Source organism: Melospiza georgiana, chromosome 1, assembly GCF_028018845.1.
Source record: "Melospiza georgiana isolate bMelGeo1 chromosome 1, bMelGeo1.pri, whole genome shotgun sequence".
In the NCBI taxonomy this organism is placed as follows: Eukaryota; Metazoa; Chordata; class Aves; order Passeriformes; family Passerellidae; genus Melospiza; species Melospiza georgiana.
The window spans coordinates 21943931-21958541 of record NC_080430.1 but is presented as its reverse complement, the minus strand read 5'-3'; the positions used below and the strand labels follow the sequence as shown (position 1 = coordinate 21958541).

The following is a 14611-nucleotide window of genomic DNA, read 5'->3' as shown; positions in this document are numbered from 1 at the left end:
ATAAATGCAAGAATGGGAAGTTGGGTTGCTGATACTTAGGAAAGAGGAATCTCACACACATTGCCAGCAGTTTGTTCAGTTGGTTTACAGATAAAAAGAAAGGAGATGAGGAAGTAGACAAATGAGGGAGATCAAATGCATTCCTTAATTTTAAAAAAGATAAAGAGGTTTTGATCATGTCTGAGTATGAAAAGTCAGATAAAACTGAAGGTTGAAGATGAGAATAGGAAAATGACAGGGAGGTAGAATGAGATAGGATAAGATGTACTCACTGGAGCAGACAGAAGGATTGGAGTAAGGTTGCAGACACATTTCTTGTTGTAATAGAAAAGGAGATGTGCAGATTTGTACAAAGGGAGGAGGGGGGAAGCCAGCAAGCTACCGTTTACACACATGACCTGGCATTCAAAGTCACTTAGATCAACACATCACAAGTAAATGCATCCTGAGAAACAGCAGGGAGAGACCTCAAGGGGATATTCAGGCTGCTTCAAAGCAGGCTCAGCTATGCCTCTGCCATCCTCACAGGTGACTGTCTAACTCTGTCCAGCACCTCAAACAAGTAATTCTACAGCTTAAACTATCCTCACCATAGCAAAGTTCTCCTAATCACTAGTCTGAATCTCTCTTGCTACCCTGCATGGCCACTGATATCTTTCTAACCCATTACAGGCACAGAAAATAAATTACTCTCCTTTTCACACCAGCCTTTTAAGAATTTGAAGGCTCTTGCTTTTTTTCTGCTATTCTTTTCTTTCCTATGAAACACCAATTATTTCACTGAAGACTGAATGAAAATTGGAAAAAACTAGCAGGCAGTTGCAGTCATAAAAATGTGTTACAACTTTGAATTTAACAGTGATTGTGTTTCTGCTATGAATATTCATTGTCTTCTCTTTGGTGCTAGACGAATTTGCACATTTTGGCTACATTCAAAAGTATCCACAAAGCCATTGAAACAACACAGTATTAAATTCTTGATATGTAGGCATTTTATTTATTTTTAGAAAAAAAGATTAAGAATTTTATTGCATCTTCAGGTTAAATTCTCTCTTGTTCCTTCACATTAATTTCCCTCTTTTATGTGCACATGCAGTGAATTTGGACACTCAGCTCTGAACTAAAAGTGTGACCAACTTCTCTGATCTCCCAAGGTCAAGGAGTTTTCATCTTTGCTATTCAGTGGCCCCATTTAAGGGGAAGGAGACCTTGCCCTCTTGCTTATTAGAACAGCATAGTGGTAGGGCAGTTAAAAATGTCATGTCACCCAAACTTGAAAGAATGTTTGCTGGAATGGGGAATGGAAAAAAATATAGGATCAAAAGTCAAGCCCTGGACCAATATGAAATCAGAGCAAAAGCAAAGTAGTGAGTTACCTGTTCCATTTCCATCTAATCCCTGCAAATAAGGGAAACTGTCCACTTCCCAGGGTGAACTGGCTGCAGTCAGATATGCTGTCAAATCACTGTAGCTAGTGTTCTCTGGCAATTTCACAGATCTTCTCTGAAAGTGAACTTGTGGCTGAGTCCGGGCACCTAAAAATATTAAAAATTACTTTATATCCAAGGTGGGCAGAATGTTTAGGTGTTCATATTCATGGAAGCAATTTTACATTTTTTTTCATTATAAATTTCAGTAGCTTGAGAAGGACAGAGACATCAGTAGGCTATTATGGAAAATGGAAAAACAGTACTTTCACATTTATTTTGCAGTTGCCATTATTCCTCCACAGGTATTCCAGAGCAAAATTGTGGAGGCACCTACTGTCAGAAGCTTTTCTGGCAATGTTGTTCCTCCTCCACTCCCATTGCATGCCTCTTTTAATTAGTATAACTGAAATTAAAAGTAAGTTCAGAGGTAGGGTATGCAAAAGCTTAGGAAAGCATCCAGCTCACCATATTTGTTCAAATTTTCTTTTCCCTGAAATAGCAAGATAAAAGTAGTTCATACTTTTCAAAATTATTTTCTAAGAGACAGTTCTACCTGTAGTCTCAGTTAAGTTATGTAACTTCTGTAAAGCTTTGGCCATGAAAACTAACTCTAGAACTGAGACTGGTCAATACTGAAATCACTGAATGAAAAGATTCACTTGACAAACCTTGGGTGAAAAGATTTTCCATATTTTCCCATATGCAAAGAACACATCTAAATAGAACCAGATTACTTGGCATGTAAGATTTCTCTCTTTTTCTCTGCTTTGTACAGTGTTAGCATTTCTTTCAAGCTCCCTAGGTGTTAATTGAAGGGTCTTTGCTGCAACGTGATTTAAGACTGTTTCATGTACTATGGCATTTCATGTCTCATTTAAATCCCAGCTTATAAAGTCAATAGTCTTTTTCAAAGGATACTCACCATTAATACTGTTTAGCAACACACAGCAAGACTCCATCTGCAAGTTTGTGTGCACAACATGCAAATTAATTTTTAAATCAAAAGCTATTGTATTCTCCAGAGCTCATTTTGAATACACACAGAACACTTCCCACACAGCACAAAATCAAGAGGCAAGCAGTTTTCTTCGTAATTCACATTGGACTATGTGATTCAAAGATGTCAACTCAAAACAATTTTGCATCTTTTCCCCCATTAGTCTCTGGCAGCACTTTTAGGTTGCATGTAGCTTCACTGTGAGAAAGAATAACGAGCTTGATTCCTCCTAAGCTTTGTAACTGCCAGTGTCATTAACCTAGAGACTGGAATCTTTCTTGCATAATTTTCCAGCAAGAGTTCTAGCTGTGAGAAGACAAAACTCAACAGAACAAAATGTTGTTTTGGCTAAGAAAAATGCCTGTGTACAGGAGTAAGCACCTCCAAAGAGCTGATTGTTGTTTAATTGTCATTTCTTTGGAAATTCTGCAAGAAAAAGCTATTAAATTGCTTTTATTTTTTAATTTCTGGAGCCTTTTAGTATTTACAGCAGGCTCTCAAGACTGGCAGTAACCTTAAGTGTTTAAAATAGTCATTAAACACCTGTGAGGGAAAATGGGGAAAAAAAATCTTCCTTATCTGATTTCTAAGCCCTAATGGTAAACTATATAAAAGATTAATTAATTGACTGCAACAAACTCAGGCAGGATTTATCTCCTGTGTGCTGTGCAAGTAGCAGTTGCTGTGCCTCAGGGATTGATGTGCTCAAGCACTTTGGAACCCTCTGCACAGCTGAGTGGGCTCCTGCAGCCCATGGATATACATATCCACAGTAAAAACACAGGGGAAAATACCCACAACAAAGAAACTGGCCTTAGGATTATCACCACTAGTTCAATGTAAAATCTCTGGTTAAGATGGACTATCCAAGTTGCCAAGAACTGGTGTTTTCTTTCCAAAGATACAAACTAAGCAAAAATTAGAAACCAAGTAACTATTGTTGAGTCTGCAATACAGTAGTTTATAGGTTTTCTATTAAAAAAAAAATGATGGATTTTAGCACTGAGAGAGCCATAAGCTGCCAAATTTTAACTAGATAAGGAGGACTCAGAAAGCCAACCTCAGTTTCTTCAGTCCTACAAGCAGTACAAAGTGTTCTTATGGCTGAGCCCAAAACCTGGCAGAAAACCTGCACAATAATGAACTCAGCTATAAGTTTGAGGGTGAAGAAACAGCCTCCTCTGTGATAGTGCATACCCAGACATTTAATAAATCAGTGTAGAGTAGTTAATTCACCCCCAAGAAAAACTAATTCTTCAATATTGATGTTCACCAAAAACCTGCCAATCACCCTGACTCTCCCCTCAATTCCTCAGTCGGATCTCCCACACTGGGCAAGAGACTCCAAAGGGGCAGCAGACTGAGAGCTCCCAGAGAAAGGCTTGTGAGGGAAGCAGCTATCAAGGCTTTCTTTCACCTTCTGTCACCACCTTGCTGGAAGATAATCCAATGCTCTCCTTTAACAGAGGCCATAGCGGATTTTGGGGCATATGTCTGGGTACAGATTTATTAAGGGAACTGGAAGTGGTAGAAACTTGTGCTGACCAGACTCTTAAGAGAATTTTTCAACAAGTCATCATTTATCACTGGGAGTGGGTTATTAGTATTATTGTCATGTATTATTGTCATCTATTACTGAAGATACCTACTTTTTACTTATAAAATCCAGTTTTTACTTACAAAACCCAAACACATTCGAGTGTAAAATGTGCATGTGAGCTCTTCCCACATGATGTGTGCCGTGAGGTAAAGACTGTTGGGCACTGATCTTACCTTCTTCAAACAGCCTCTCATCAACACATCGGCCAGATTTAAATGCTGTCACCTCCAGTTTTCCATTACACTCCTGAGCAAGTAACCTCAAGGAGTCCCTGTGAGGCACCTCTTGTCACCCTGCATATGTGACATGTGGCACCACACCAGCACATGAGGTTTAATCCATGTGCAGTAACATCTGAAGTCGCAGCAGTTCATGCTCTGATTGCTCATGGGTCAGAGACAGACAGAGTCCCCATACAGCTCCCATTCAGTACACACTGAAATCCTGCCATCACTGTGCTGGCATTAAATAACTGCAGTGACCCAGGGGCTGGCAAGCCCCATCCCTCACAATTACTGACAGTGGATTGTAATGCCATCCTGAAAATGAAGCTGCCTGCATCAACTCAGACAAACTTCTCAACTGCATAATACATCACTTGCTTGATTAATTATTCAAAAGCAATTGGTAACTTAGTGTACCAAGACAGGCCTTTCTTTCCCTTTGCTTCAAACACCAGTGTTCCCACTCTGTTCCTGGTTTAATGAGTTCTGGTTTGCTCTCATTTTTGCACTAAGGTAACTCCTGATCAGCTCTTTTGAAACAGTGTGAGGTTACTGGGAAGTAAATTAGAGAAATAACAGAGAAAAACTAGGTCACAAGGATTTTGGATGGAGACTAGAGAGGCTCCATTCAAATACTGGAACAATGTCTAGGCTGTCTTTCTTTTAGGCTTCATCACAAGAGAAGTCCCAAGAAAAGAAATGAGGACTGGACCCATAAAATAGATTTTACTGGGCAAGACTGCAAGTTCAAATCCTAAGCATACTCCAGGTACCCCTTTCTTCCTTTATGCTTTTTTTCTGCTATCCCAGAAGAAGAAGTTAAATTATTCTAATTCACATATATTGGTAACACATTGGACCAATTCACTGAAGGAAAAGAAGATTATGTTGAAAATATGGATGAGTCTCACTCAGCTGTTAAATGTCCCTCTAGTCCTTTAGCATCCCCTGTTTTTTTGAAGGAAGCTGTGAACATGAAAATACTTCTCTTTTTCAGTTAATTGCATAATATTAGCACATTTGCATAAGAACAAGAGTATTTAATACAGCATGACAATGGAATACTGTTGGTAAACAATGTTTCATGTCTTGCCTAATGGAATCCCCTGTGTTTTACACAGTTCACCATCCATCTAATTCACCCCATTAGACAATGTCCAGCTCTCAAACTGTAGAATATATGTACAGCAGCTCTCTCCAGCTCCCTCTGAGCATTCCATCAGCTACCTAATTTGTTTAATGCATTTTCAGCTCCAGCCCTATCTAGTGCTATCACTAATGAAAAGCCTATTGTGCCGGATGGCTTCTAACTAAAAAATATGTCAGGAAGGCATAATTGTATTACATTCTCTCAGATAAAACAAGGTTATCTTGGAATACTATTGAGGGCACTATTTCCTTGTTTATGAACTATACAGTAGAGTTTAAAATGATGGCAAGCATAAGACTTATTGTGAATAAGACACCATTTATGCACAATAAGAGTGCCCAGAGAAAGGATATGCCCATGTTCTGCTTCAAAGCATCTTTAAAATCCCCTGTTCTTTTATTAACAGACTTACCTCAGCCAGCACATAAGTTGGACTAATTTATGTCAGACCCTAAGTCAAATGAACATTTTATTCTTCACTGTGCAGTTCAGAAAACACTGTTTCTCTAACTGATACTACAGTTACTTTAAATCTGTGTTTGGCCTTACATAAAGGTTATTTAAACTGTATTTTTTTAATACAGTGGGTTTTAATGTGTAGGACTTGGGTTTGCAGGCAGCCTGACAAGGAGTTCACAGGAAAAGCAAGTTTATACAGGGTATACAACAATGCAGATACAAGAAATTTTCAGTTTTTCTATGCCCTAAACATCTAAGTCATTCACACTACGGAGCAAGAACAAAAATAAAGCCAGAGAAAATCTCAGACATTAAGAACACCAGAAAATGTCTCCTTCAAGGATGGTTAAATGAGGCTAGATGAAAAAACATCCAACAGATAGTCTAAGAAATTTAATCTCTAGCTCTCAAATGGCACAATAAAGTCCAAACTCATTTATTACCATGTAACTTGAATTCCCTAGTCACAGCAGTCAGGGATGAATTCAGCTATTAATTTGGTAAAACAATCCCACAGAGAAGCATTCCTCAGGGAACTCAGAACTCCCCACAGAATACGAGTCTCACTCACAGGACAGAGTTCAGAAAGCACTGGGCTGTCAGACTTTTTCTTTAGTGTCCCTCAAATTTCAATTCTGACTTCCCAAAGCCAGCATACCTTGAAATCCTGAGACTATCTGGACTACATCATCATAGACCATCAGAGTAGCTGAGCGTTCAGGAAGAAGGCCAAGGCTCAGTGAGGAGAACACTGTGGGAGAGAAGTGGTTTAAGTGGCACATATTTAAATTCTTATAACATAATCCAATAACAACTGCGCTTACTTTCTTCACGTTTTTGCAAAAGCAGGCCACCCAAACTATTAAAATCATATTGTATACATGACAGAAACCACATGCATTTTCTGAACCAAACAGTTAAATTGCCAGAGTAACTACTGAACTAAACAAAATGTTCTATGCTTTGACTCCTGCACGTCACACATGGTAGCTCAAAGCACTGGACAGTGCAGTGTAAAGCAGGGTTTCATGCCTTACATGAAGCAATTCCCAGCTCCACAGAAAGAGAAGAAATACATAAAGAGAACTGAAATGCTAACTCAGTCTGGCTGAGTTATTTTTTCTGTGCAACAGCTATACTTCTTACCTCAGGAATATTTTAATGAAATTTAAGTTTAAAGTACTTTGAGATGCTTACGTAAGTTATACAGAAAGGCAAAGTATGATGATTAAGTCAGAACAATTTGCTTTAAAATGCAGCATGTACTGAGTCACCACCTACACCAGGGAAGTGCTATTTATAGCAGAACTACTGTCATCCTACCAGTGGTGTGAAAGGGGACAGATAAATGGTATTTGCTGCAAGAAGTCTACCTGCAAGGACCTCCCTTCCCACTGGGTACTGACACTTCTTGCAGGGGGCTGTGTCTGTATGCACACACATCTTTGCAGGGTGAAAAACAGGATATAATTTCATGCCAAGTTCTTCAGTCCCAGAAGACCCAAAATATGGGAGGAATTAGCCACAGAGCCCACCTGCCTCCTGCAGCTATGAAAACAGTAAGGAGCACGACTGCCTGCAGTCCACATGTGGCTTTCAAAGATGGAAGAAGAGAAGACTAATGCAGACTGGTTATTTTTGGCAATAACTTGTTACTATTAATAACTAGTAATAACTGGGCAGCATCCCATACCTGGAGAGTACTCATCCTAGTCTGAAGTAAATGCAAGCTGAGGAAAAGCATTCTCAGAAACAGTCAACAGAAGAACAACACAAACTCTTCTGATTTTCTGGAATTTTATGAATTTCCTCTTAATTAATACACATTAATTAATACAAGAGACCATACAGATGTTAGCTACCAATAGGAAGACTACACTATTTCTGCTTTAAGAAATATATTCTTTTAAAGATCAGAAATGTTAGTGTTTGGGAGAAGTAAAAGAGAAAGGAGAGAAAACAAGAAACACCATGAAAATAACTTCCATCTAAAAAATGGTCTTAATGATATATATAAACATAAAAATAAAAAAAAATTACATATAATGTTATTGCAAGTACAGCTGGGCATTTTCTTTCCAATGCCCAAATGTACAACAGATCTACACATTAGGCAATATAAGTAAGAAAGCCTAGTGCAAGTAGCACTAAGGCCACACAATTACAAAATTTGTCTTTACTCCAATAACTTAATTTGTATGAAGAAAGCTAATATAATTTAGACACCCTGGGGAGCTCAATACAATCAACCATGCCAACATCTTCTTCCATATGTGCCAGACTATAACGAATATATAACCTCTAAACTTCCCTTGGGCTTTTCTGCACAATCCTTTCTCAGCATGACAATGACAGAAAGACACAGCTTTTAAGGCCACAAGGATGACAGTGATGATCCAGCCTTATTCCTGTATAACTACAGCCTTCCCTGAATTATTGCTGCAGATTCAATAGCTGTACCAAAACTTGAAAACATGTTATAGAAAAACTCCAGTTTTATTTTACAGTGTCCAGTGTGAAGAACACACCACAGCATCACTGTTCTAATAAATAATTATGAGGGCAGTTAAACAATGTGCTTCTTTACCCATCAAAATTTATAGAGGTTCGATTTCCAGCCATTTGATCTTCTTTTTATACAGGCCTGCTAGACAGAAGAATTCTCTCTTACCCGTTTCCTGTTCTCTATGAGGGTATTGATGGACTATGATCAAATTACCCCATGAACTTTCTTGCTAATGAACAAAATAAATTAAGCCCTTCCAAGTCTTTCCCTGTAAACTGCATTTTCCAATCTTTTATCACCCCTGATAAAAGTCCACAGTTTTAAACATTCTTCTTGAAGCATGGATCTAGAGTTGGACACACATTTCCCTGAATGGCTATGCCAAGGACAAGTCCTGAAACACTATAGTCTGCTTTCCCAGTTTTTAACCTTGTTTTACAGGTAAACAATTCCAGGTGAGCTCTCCCCTCCCAGAAACACCATAACCATCATCCTCTGCTCCTAAAACTGTGCTTCACCATAGTGAATACCACAGTTTTCTTTGACTGACTGCCCTGGTTTCAGCCAGGATGCAGCTGTTTTGCTCTCTGCTGCTGGTACAGGGCAGTATTTGGGATGACAATAATGTCAATAACACACTGATGGTGTGATAATGTCAATAACACACTGATGGTGTGGGTGCTGCTGGGTAGTGCTTACCCTCAGTCAAGGACTTTGCAGTTTTCCATCCATTGTCAGTGAGAAGCTTCAGGAGAAGCTGGGAGGGAGCACAGCCAGAGCAGTTGACCCAGACTAGGCAAAGGGAAATTTCATACCATAGAATGTCATGGCCAGTATATAAACTGGGGGGAGTTGTCTGGCAGGGGTCAACTGCTGCTCAGGGATGGGCTGGGCAATTGTATTGTGCATTACTTGCTTTAACTGGGTTTTACTTCCCACTCTTTTTGGTAAGTCTCATTCTTCTTATTATGATAAAATTTTACTTTATTTCAATTATTGTACTGTTCTTATCTCAACCCAGAGTTTTTAGCTTTTTATGATCCTCCTCCCCACCCCACGGAGGCTGGGGAGGAGGAAGCAGATGGGTGATACTTAGTTGATGACTGGAGTAAAACCATGACACTGCCTCTACCAAGGAATTCTGAACTGTACTGTCTCAGCAGCTCCCTCTCTATTGCATACACTGCTCCAAAAGAAGTATCCTTCTAAATAAGGATTACCGGTCACAAATGTTTTCTTCCAAATTTTTTACAAAGAAAAATCTAAGCGTAGTTAAGAGCAGACAGATGAACACATCTTCCATCATGAAAACTTCAACAACCCAAGTGATGTTAAATTTATGAACTGTTAATAAGTGGAGTCACGGCACTGCTGATAAATATTTTAATGGAAGAAGAGATCTTAAATCTTTTCCTCCTACCATTTATCACTATGTAAATAAATAATCCTTCTGCTTAAGCAACAAAGAGGTAGCAATAATTTTCGTTAATATAAGGGAAGTTAATTTCTGCCAAACTATAAGAACAGAAAACCCTCGACGTTTACTCCTTGAAGCTACTACAACAGAATCACAAGTTCAGTGGCTGCCCAGCTTTTCAGCATAACACCATTACTAATGCACATTGCCTGTGATGGAGGAATCCTGATCCTTTGGCCAAGTTCTGCTACAGCACATTACCACCCTTTAGCTTTCAAACCTACTCCCTGCTCATGGTTATCACTTTCCCATTTGAGGTAAATATGGCCATAGTTCATTTACCACAGCACACAGGATGGCAGCTTAAAGACTGCCCTGGGTGGAATGCTTCTCAGAGTGGGGGATCTGCTCTGTGGGGGACAGCTCCTAGGACTGCTAACAAGCATTTCTGGGAAATGAGGATGCAGCTGTATGGGTGTGCCCAGACTGCACACTGCAGAACCAAGATTGAGATATGCTGCCTGTTCCCCATCATTCAAACCAGCTTAAAAATAACAACAAAACAATTTGCACATTTTTCCAAAGTTCTATACTATGCTAGTTAAAAGCACGATAGGCATTTAAATACAAACAGTCTTGGAAAGTTTTTTAAAGACTATAGGTGTCTTAGTCAATACAAAATATAAAAGCCTAAGTATCTTAACTTGTATGTCCTGTACCTTTTCAGGATTAATTCAAAGAACAACCCTATTAAACCTACATAGGGCATATCAAGTTATAACTTGTTTCTTTAATCAAAGAAAGGAATAAGGTCAAGGTACAGGAAGCAAAGTAAAGGACTCTACTTCCAATTAAATCAATGGCAAACTGTCTACCAGTTTCAGTGGGGGACGATCAGAGGTGAAACGAATCTGCTTTCAGAGCTAAGCTCATGTTTCAGCCATGAAAAGAAAGACTTTGTGGAACCTATACAATTACTGCTCTTTAACTTCAATGATTTACTAAAACAAAAATGCCCTGTTTGATTCCCTTCCCTCAAAATCAGTTTTTAAGAAAAACAACAAGCAAAAATCTAATCAAACAGACTCCAGGCTATGGAAGAGTTCATCTCATTCAAAAGACCTAGGGTATAAGTCAGAAAGGGACAAGACACAAGGCACAGTTATTGCATACTTTCATCCTTTAAAATCACAGGAAGTATGCTGAGAAAGCTGCACTTCATCTTATTTAAAGAGAAAAAACTCAAAGGAAATTTCTAAACAGAGTCACAGAACAATTATGGCTGGAAGGGACCTCTGGACATTTTCTCTTCCACCTAACAGGGGTTGTCCAGTTGAGTTCTGAATGTCTTTCAAAGTGGACATTTCACAACCTTTCTACACGACCTATTCCAATTTTGCTGCTTGTATCATGGAGGGGTGGGTTGGGACAGACAGACACACACCCCCAAGGTCTCTGTGGCAATAGCAAGACCTTTATTGTTTGAACCCAGCTTTATATGGCAGGTTTGAAACATCCCAGTCTACAATGCTCTTTGGTCTGCTCTTAACACCTCCCAGTTTCCTGACCAGTGAGAAGTCTGTAGCTTAGGAAGTTTGTGGGGCAATTTGATCACAGTCCATTGGTGATTGGTTGAAGTCCCTGTGTGTCAACCCAGGGGCTGGTTTATAGAACCTGGCTGGGTTTCTTGTTTACAACTGAATTATTTGCTCAGCCACAGATCAGCTGTGACAGCTGCTACTGTAATGTACTGTTGCCTTTCACTTATTTGAAACTCTCTTGGCTGCAACCCTTTTCAGTTGCTTCTTATTCTTTCACCACACCCCAAAGAGCTTGACTTAGTCTTTGCTGTTAGCTCCATTAAGCAGCTGAAAAACACAGTGGAATACAGTACAGAAAACGTGGAAGAAGGCACTCCTCTCTTATCTGAAGCAAGTGAAAGCAGATAAGTAAAGAGCACATTGAAATGCCTAAAGCATAATTCTGGGTTTGAAGAGATTCATGTTCCTTTCCCCTTCTGAAAATACATTTTGCTACTTGACCTTGCAGCAAGTCATGCAACCCTTCTGGCTAAGTTGATATTAATAAATAAAATGGAGCCAAGGCATGGAATTCAACACTGCCCTGGGAACACATACACTATTTAAATATTAGTGCCCTTAAAACCTCCCGTGGCTTTGGCCCAGGCTAATTATCAAACCTGAGGTGTGTGTTATTTAGGTGTGATTTGGGTATAATACAAGCCTGGGACCATTCCCGAATTACATGGACCCTAATTGTAGCTGAGGATTACAAGAAAGGCAGATTAAACTTGAGATATGATTTTCATCTCAAGGTTTGAAAGCCACCCTCAATCTGTTCTTTTTAGCAGTCACAAATAGGCTTCATGACTCAATTTTTCCTTTTGTATAACTAATATAAGGTTCTGAGGCATTCTGATAAAAATTAACATGTAGGTATTATTGTTATACTTGTGGAAGAAGCAAAGCCATGCTAAGTAAGTTAGTAAAAATCCTTACATGTGGATAACATAGCTGCAGATTGAAACCATTTTATTGACATGGCTAAGAACTAAAAGACAGGACATTTTTGTACAATGCAGCCTATGGTGCAACAGTTGTTGCTACGCCTAGGAAGAGAAGCAAGAATACACCACAATGGCTGAAACAGGTTCTTGGAAACAGAGTTCCCATAAAGAAAAAGATCTTGAATAGATTTCTATTTCATATGGAGCTGTAGGAGCACCAACAGGTGTTTGAAAACTGATGTAGCACTGTATTAAGGACCTTAAGAAGAAGAGTGAATCTCCACTCAGCCTTGATGCTGCAGTTTAATTGAGGAAGAAATGTTACTATTTTTGAAATGTGCAGATACTTCTCTTCCCACCCAGGATCTCAAGCATTAAAACACATCATACAAAACTGTGTAGCTTCCTTTAGATTCAATATCTTACCTCAGAAGAAAAATAAAGATCTCTTACCAGGCAATCTTACAGGTTTCCATGGTGCAGAATTTGGCACATATGCATGTTTACTAGCAGTCACTATCAGCTGATTGCCCAACTTATACTGAAACTTGAGGAAGGCAGTGCCATCTGCTCCTGAGGTTCCAGATGCAATGGAGATCTGGTTGGTAAAAATCTCAATGAAGGCTTCAGTTACTGGCTGATGGGTGCTGGCATCGCTTACATGGACCTTCAGCGTTACTTCTGTAATGACAAACAAGCACAGTGATTATTGTCTGAAGAGCTTCAGTGGGATGCAGCAGTTAGAGCATGCTGACACACCAGTGACTGAAAAGACACCAGCTCTGACATTTTGGTGCCATGTATGACTTCTTATACTGGCCTGAAGCTCTCCATCTCAGGCAGTCACTCTTCAGAGACACTGCAGAGTCTGCTACAAGCCAGACCAGGTCCTGAATTATTGCCCAACAACTAATTTCAACTGTGGAGGTATCTATCTCCACCTGTGACCCCCATGCAGCTGGGCAGCACATCTCCAGGGCAGGCAACGCTCCCTTTGAGGGGCAGCACGTCAATCATAGAGTTCTGCTGTACTGTGGCAATTCTAAATGTGTGCTATCAAACATCCTCTGTTAGTCACAGACAGCAGGGCATGGAAACTCTGCTCCCTGCCTTGCCATGCCTCTGCTCCAGCCAGTCCTCTCCAGCAGCAGAGGGGAGAGGGAAAGGCTGCCAGTGGGGTTTGCTCCTCACTCCTTCCCAAAGCAATTCTCTCTGTGTAGCAATGGAATGGAGGGAATCTGCTGTGACAGAAGCCCAGGGAGAAAGTGGGCAATAGAGCAGGCTGTGCTATAGTTGGATATTTTCAGCTCTGGTGGGAGAGATTGCCCCAGCTGGCACAGGACTTTCCTGGTGATGTCTAACCAAGGTGGAGAAGTCCCACAGGATCATGTCCATGTCCTCAAAGCACAGGACACCCAGGTGGGATGCAGAGTGCTGGCAGTGACGGCAGCAGCCATGACACTACTGTATCACCTGTCCCCACACAGTAATGGTGAGAAGCAAAGTGATGATTAGGCAGTCAGGAGAATCATACATCCTGCAGATATACAGGCCGAAGCCAACACAATGGACTATATTTTTCTTGAGTAATTTGCCATTTTTCCAGAAAATAATTACTAGTTTAAATGTTTCCAGATGTACAATATTTGTCCACTCTGGGCACTCCTATGACTAAACCATGCATTGTGTCACCAGGCTTTTGTTACATAAAATGGAGTGGCTTGTGCAAGACAGTCCCTCTGGAAGGCATTCTTCTGTATCTATGATTATTTTTCTGTGCCTACAATAGTTCAATTGCCTCATGCACTAAAGCAGCAGCTGTTGCCTTTCTGCAATAACCATGACTTAAATCCAATGCTGTGTTTAAAAGACCCAGCAATGCTGGGTCCAAGACAGCAATGCTTCCACCAAGACATTCCTTGGGTTCTTTTCACTTCCAGTTGCCTCTTCCTTTTATATGAACTTTTATATCCCTCTCTCTTTTCTCTCCAACTCTCCCCTTTCTCTCATTCCCATCCCAATATCCGGAGATTCTGTTGTTCTTACACGAAGTTCCCTACCTCAGCTTACTCCGTTCCCTAACATAGTAGATGGTATTTTGCAAACTCCCTTTTTGTGTCAGGAAGCTTCAGCCTCTCACAAGCAAGATCCTCTCCTCCCACTCCATGTGAAAATGTTTCTGCATGGGATGCCCAGGAAAGAGGGCATGACTTCCTGTTCATATACATTCAAAAACATTACACTGATTTCTACAGAACAGTACTGGTGGCACAGTTCTGTTCTATTACAAATGCCTTATAA

The 14611-nt window shown here is 40.0% G+C and overlaps 1 protein-coding gene across 1 annotated transcript in view; it reads right to left on the bottom strand.

The window, feature by feature from the left end:
• The window catches only part of FAM171A1 (family with sequence similarity 171 member A1), an 87525-nt gene that overhangs the window by 24911 nt on the left and 48003 nt on the right, over positions 1-14611 (bottom strand). The window contains exons 2-4 of the mRNA XM_058032948.1: positions 12764-12991; positions 6519-6611; positions 1377-1535 (exon numbers count right to left, since the gene is read on the bottom strand). Coding sequence (XP_057888931.1) covers positions 1377-1535; positions 6519-6611; positions 12764-12991 — 480 coding nt within the window. The remainder of the gene's footprint in view (positions 1-1376; positions 1536-6518; positions 6612-12763; positions 12992-14611) is intronic.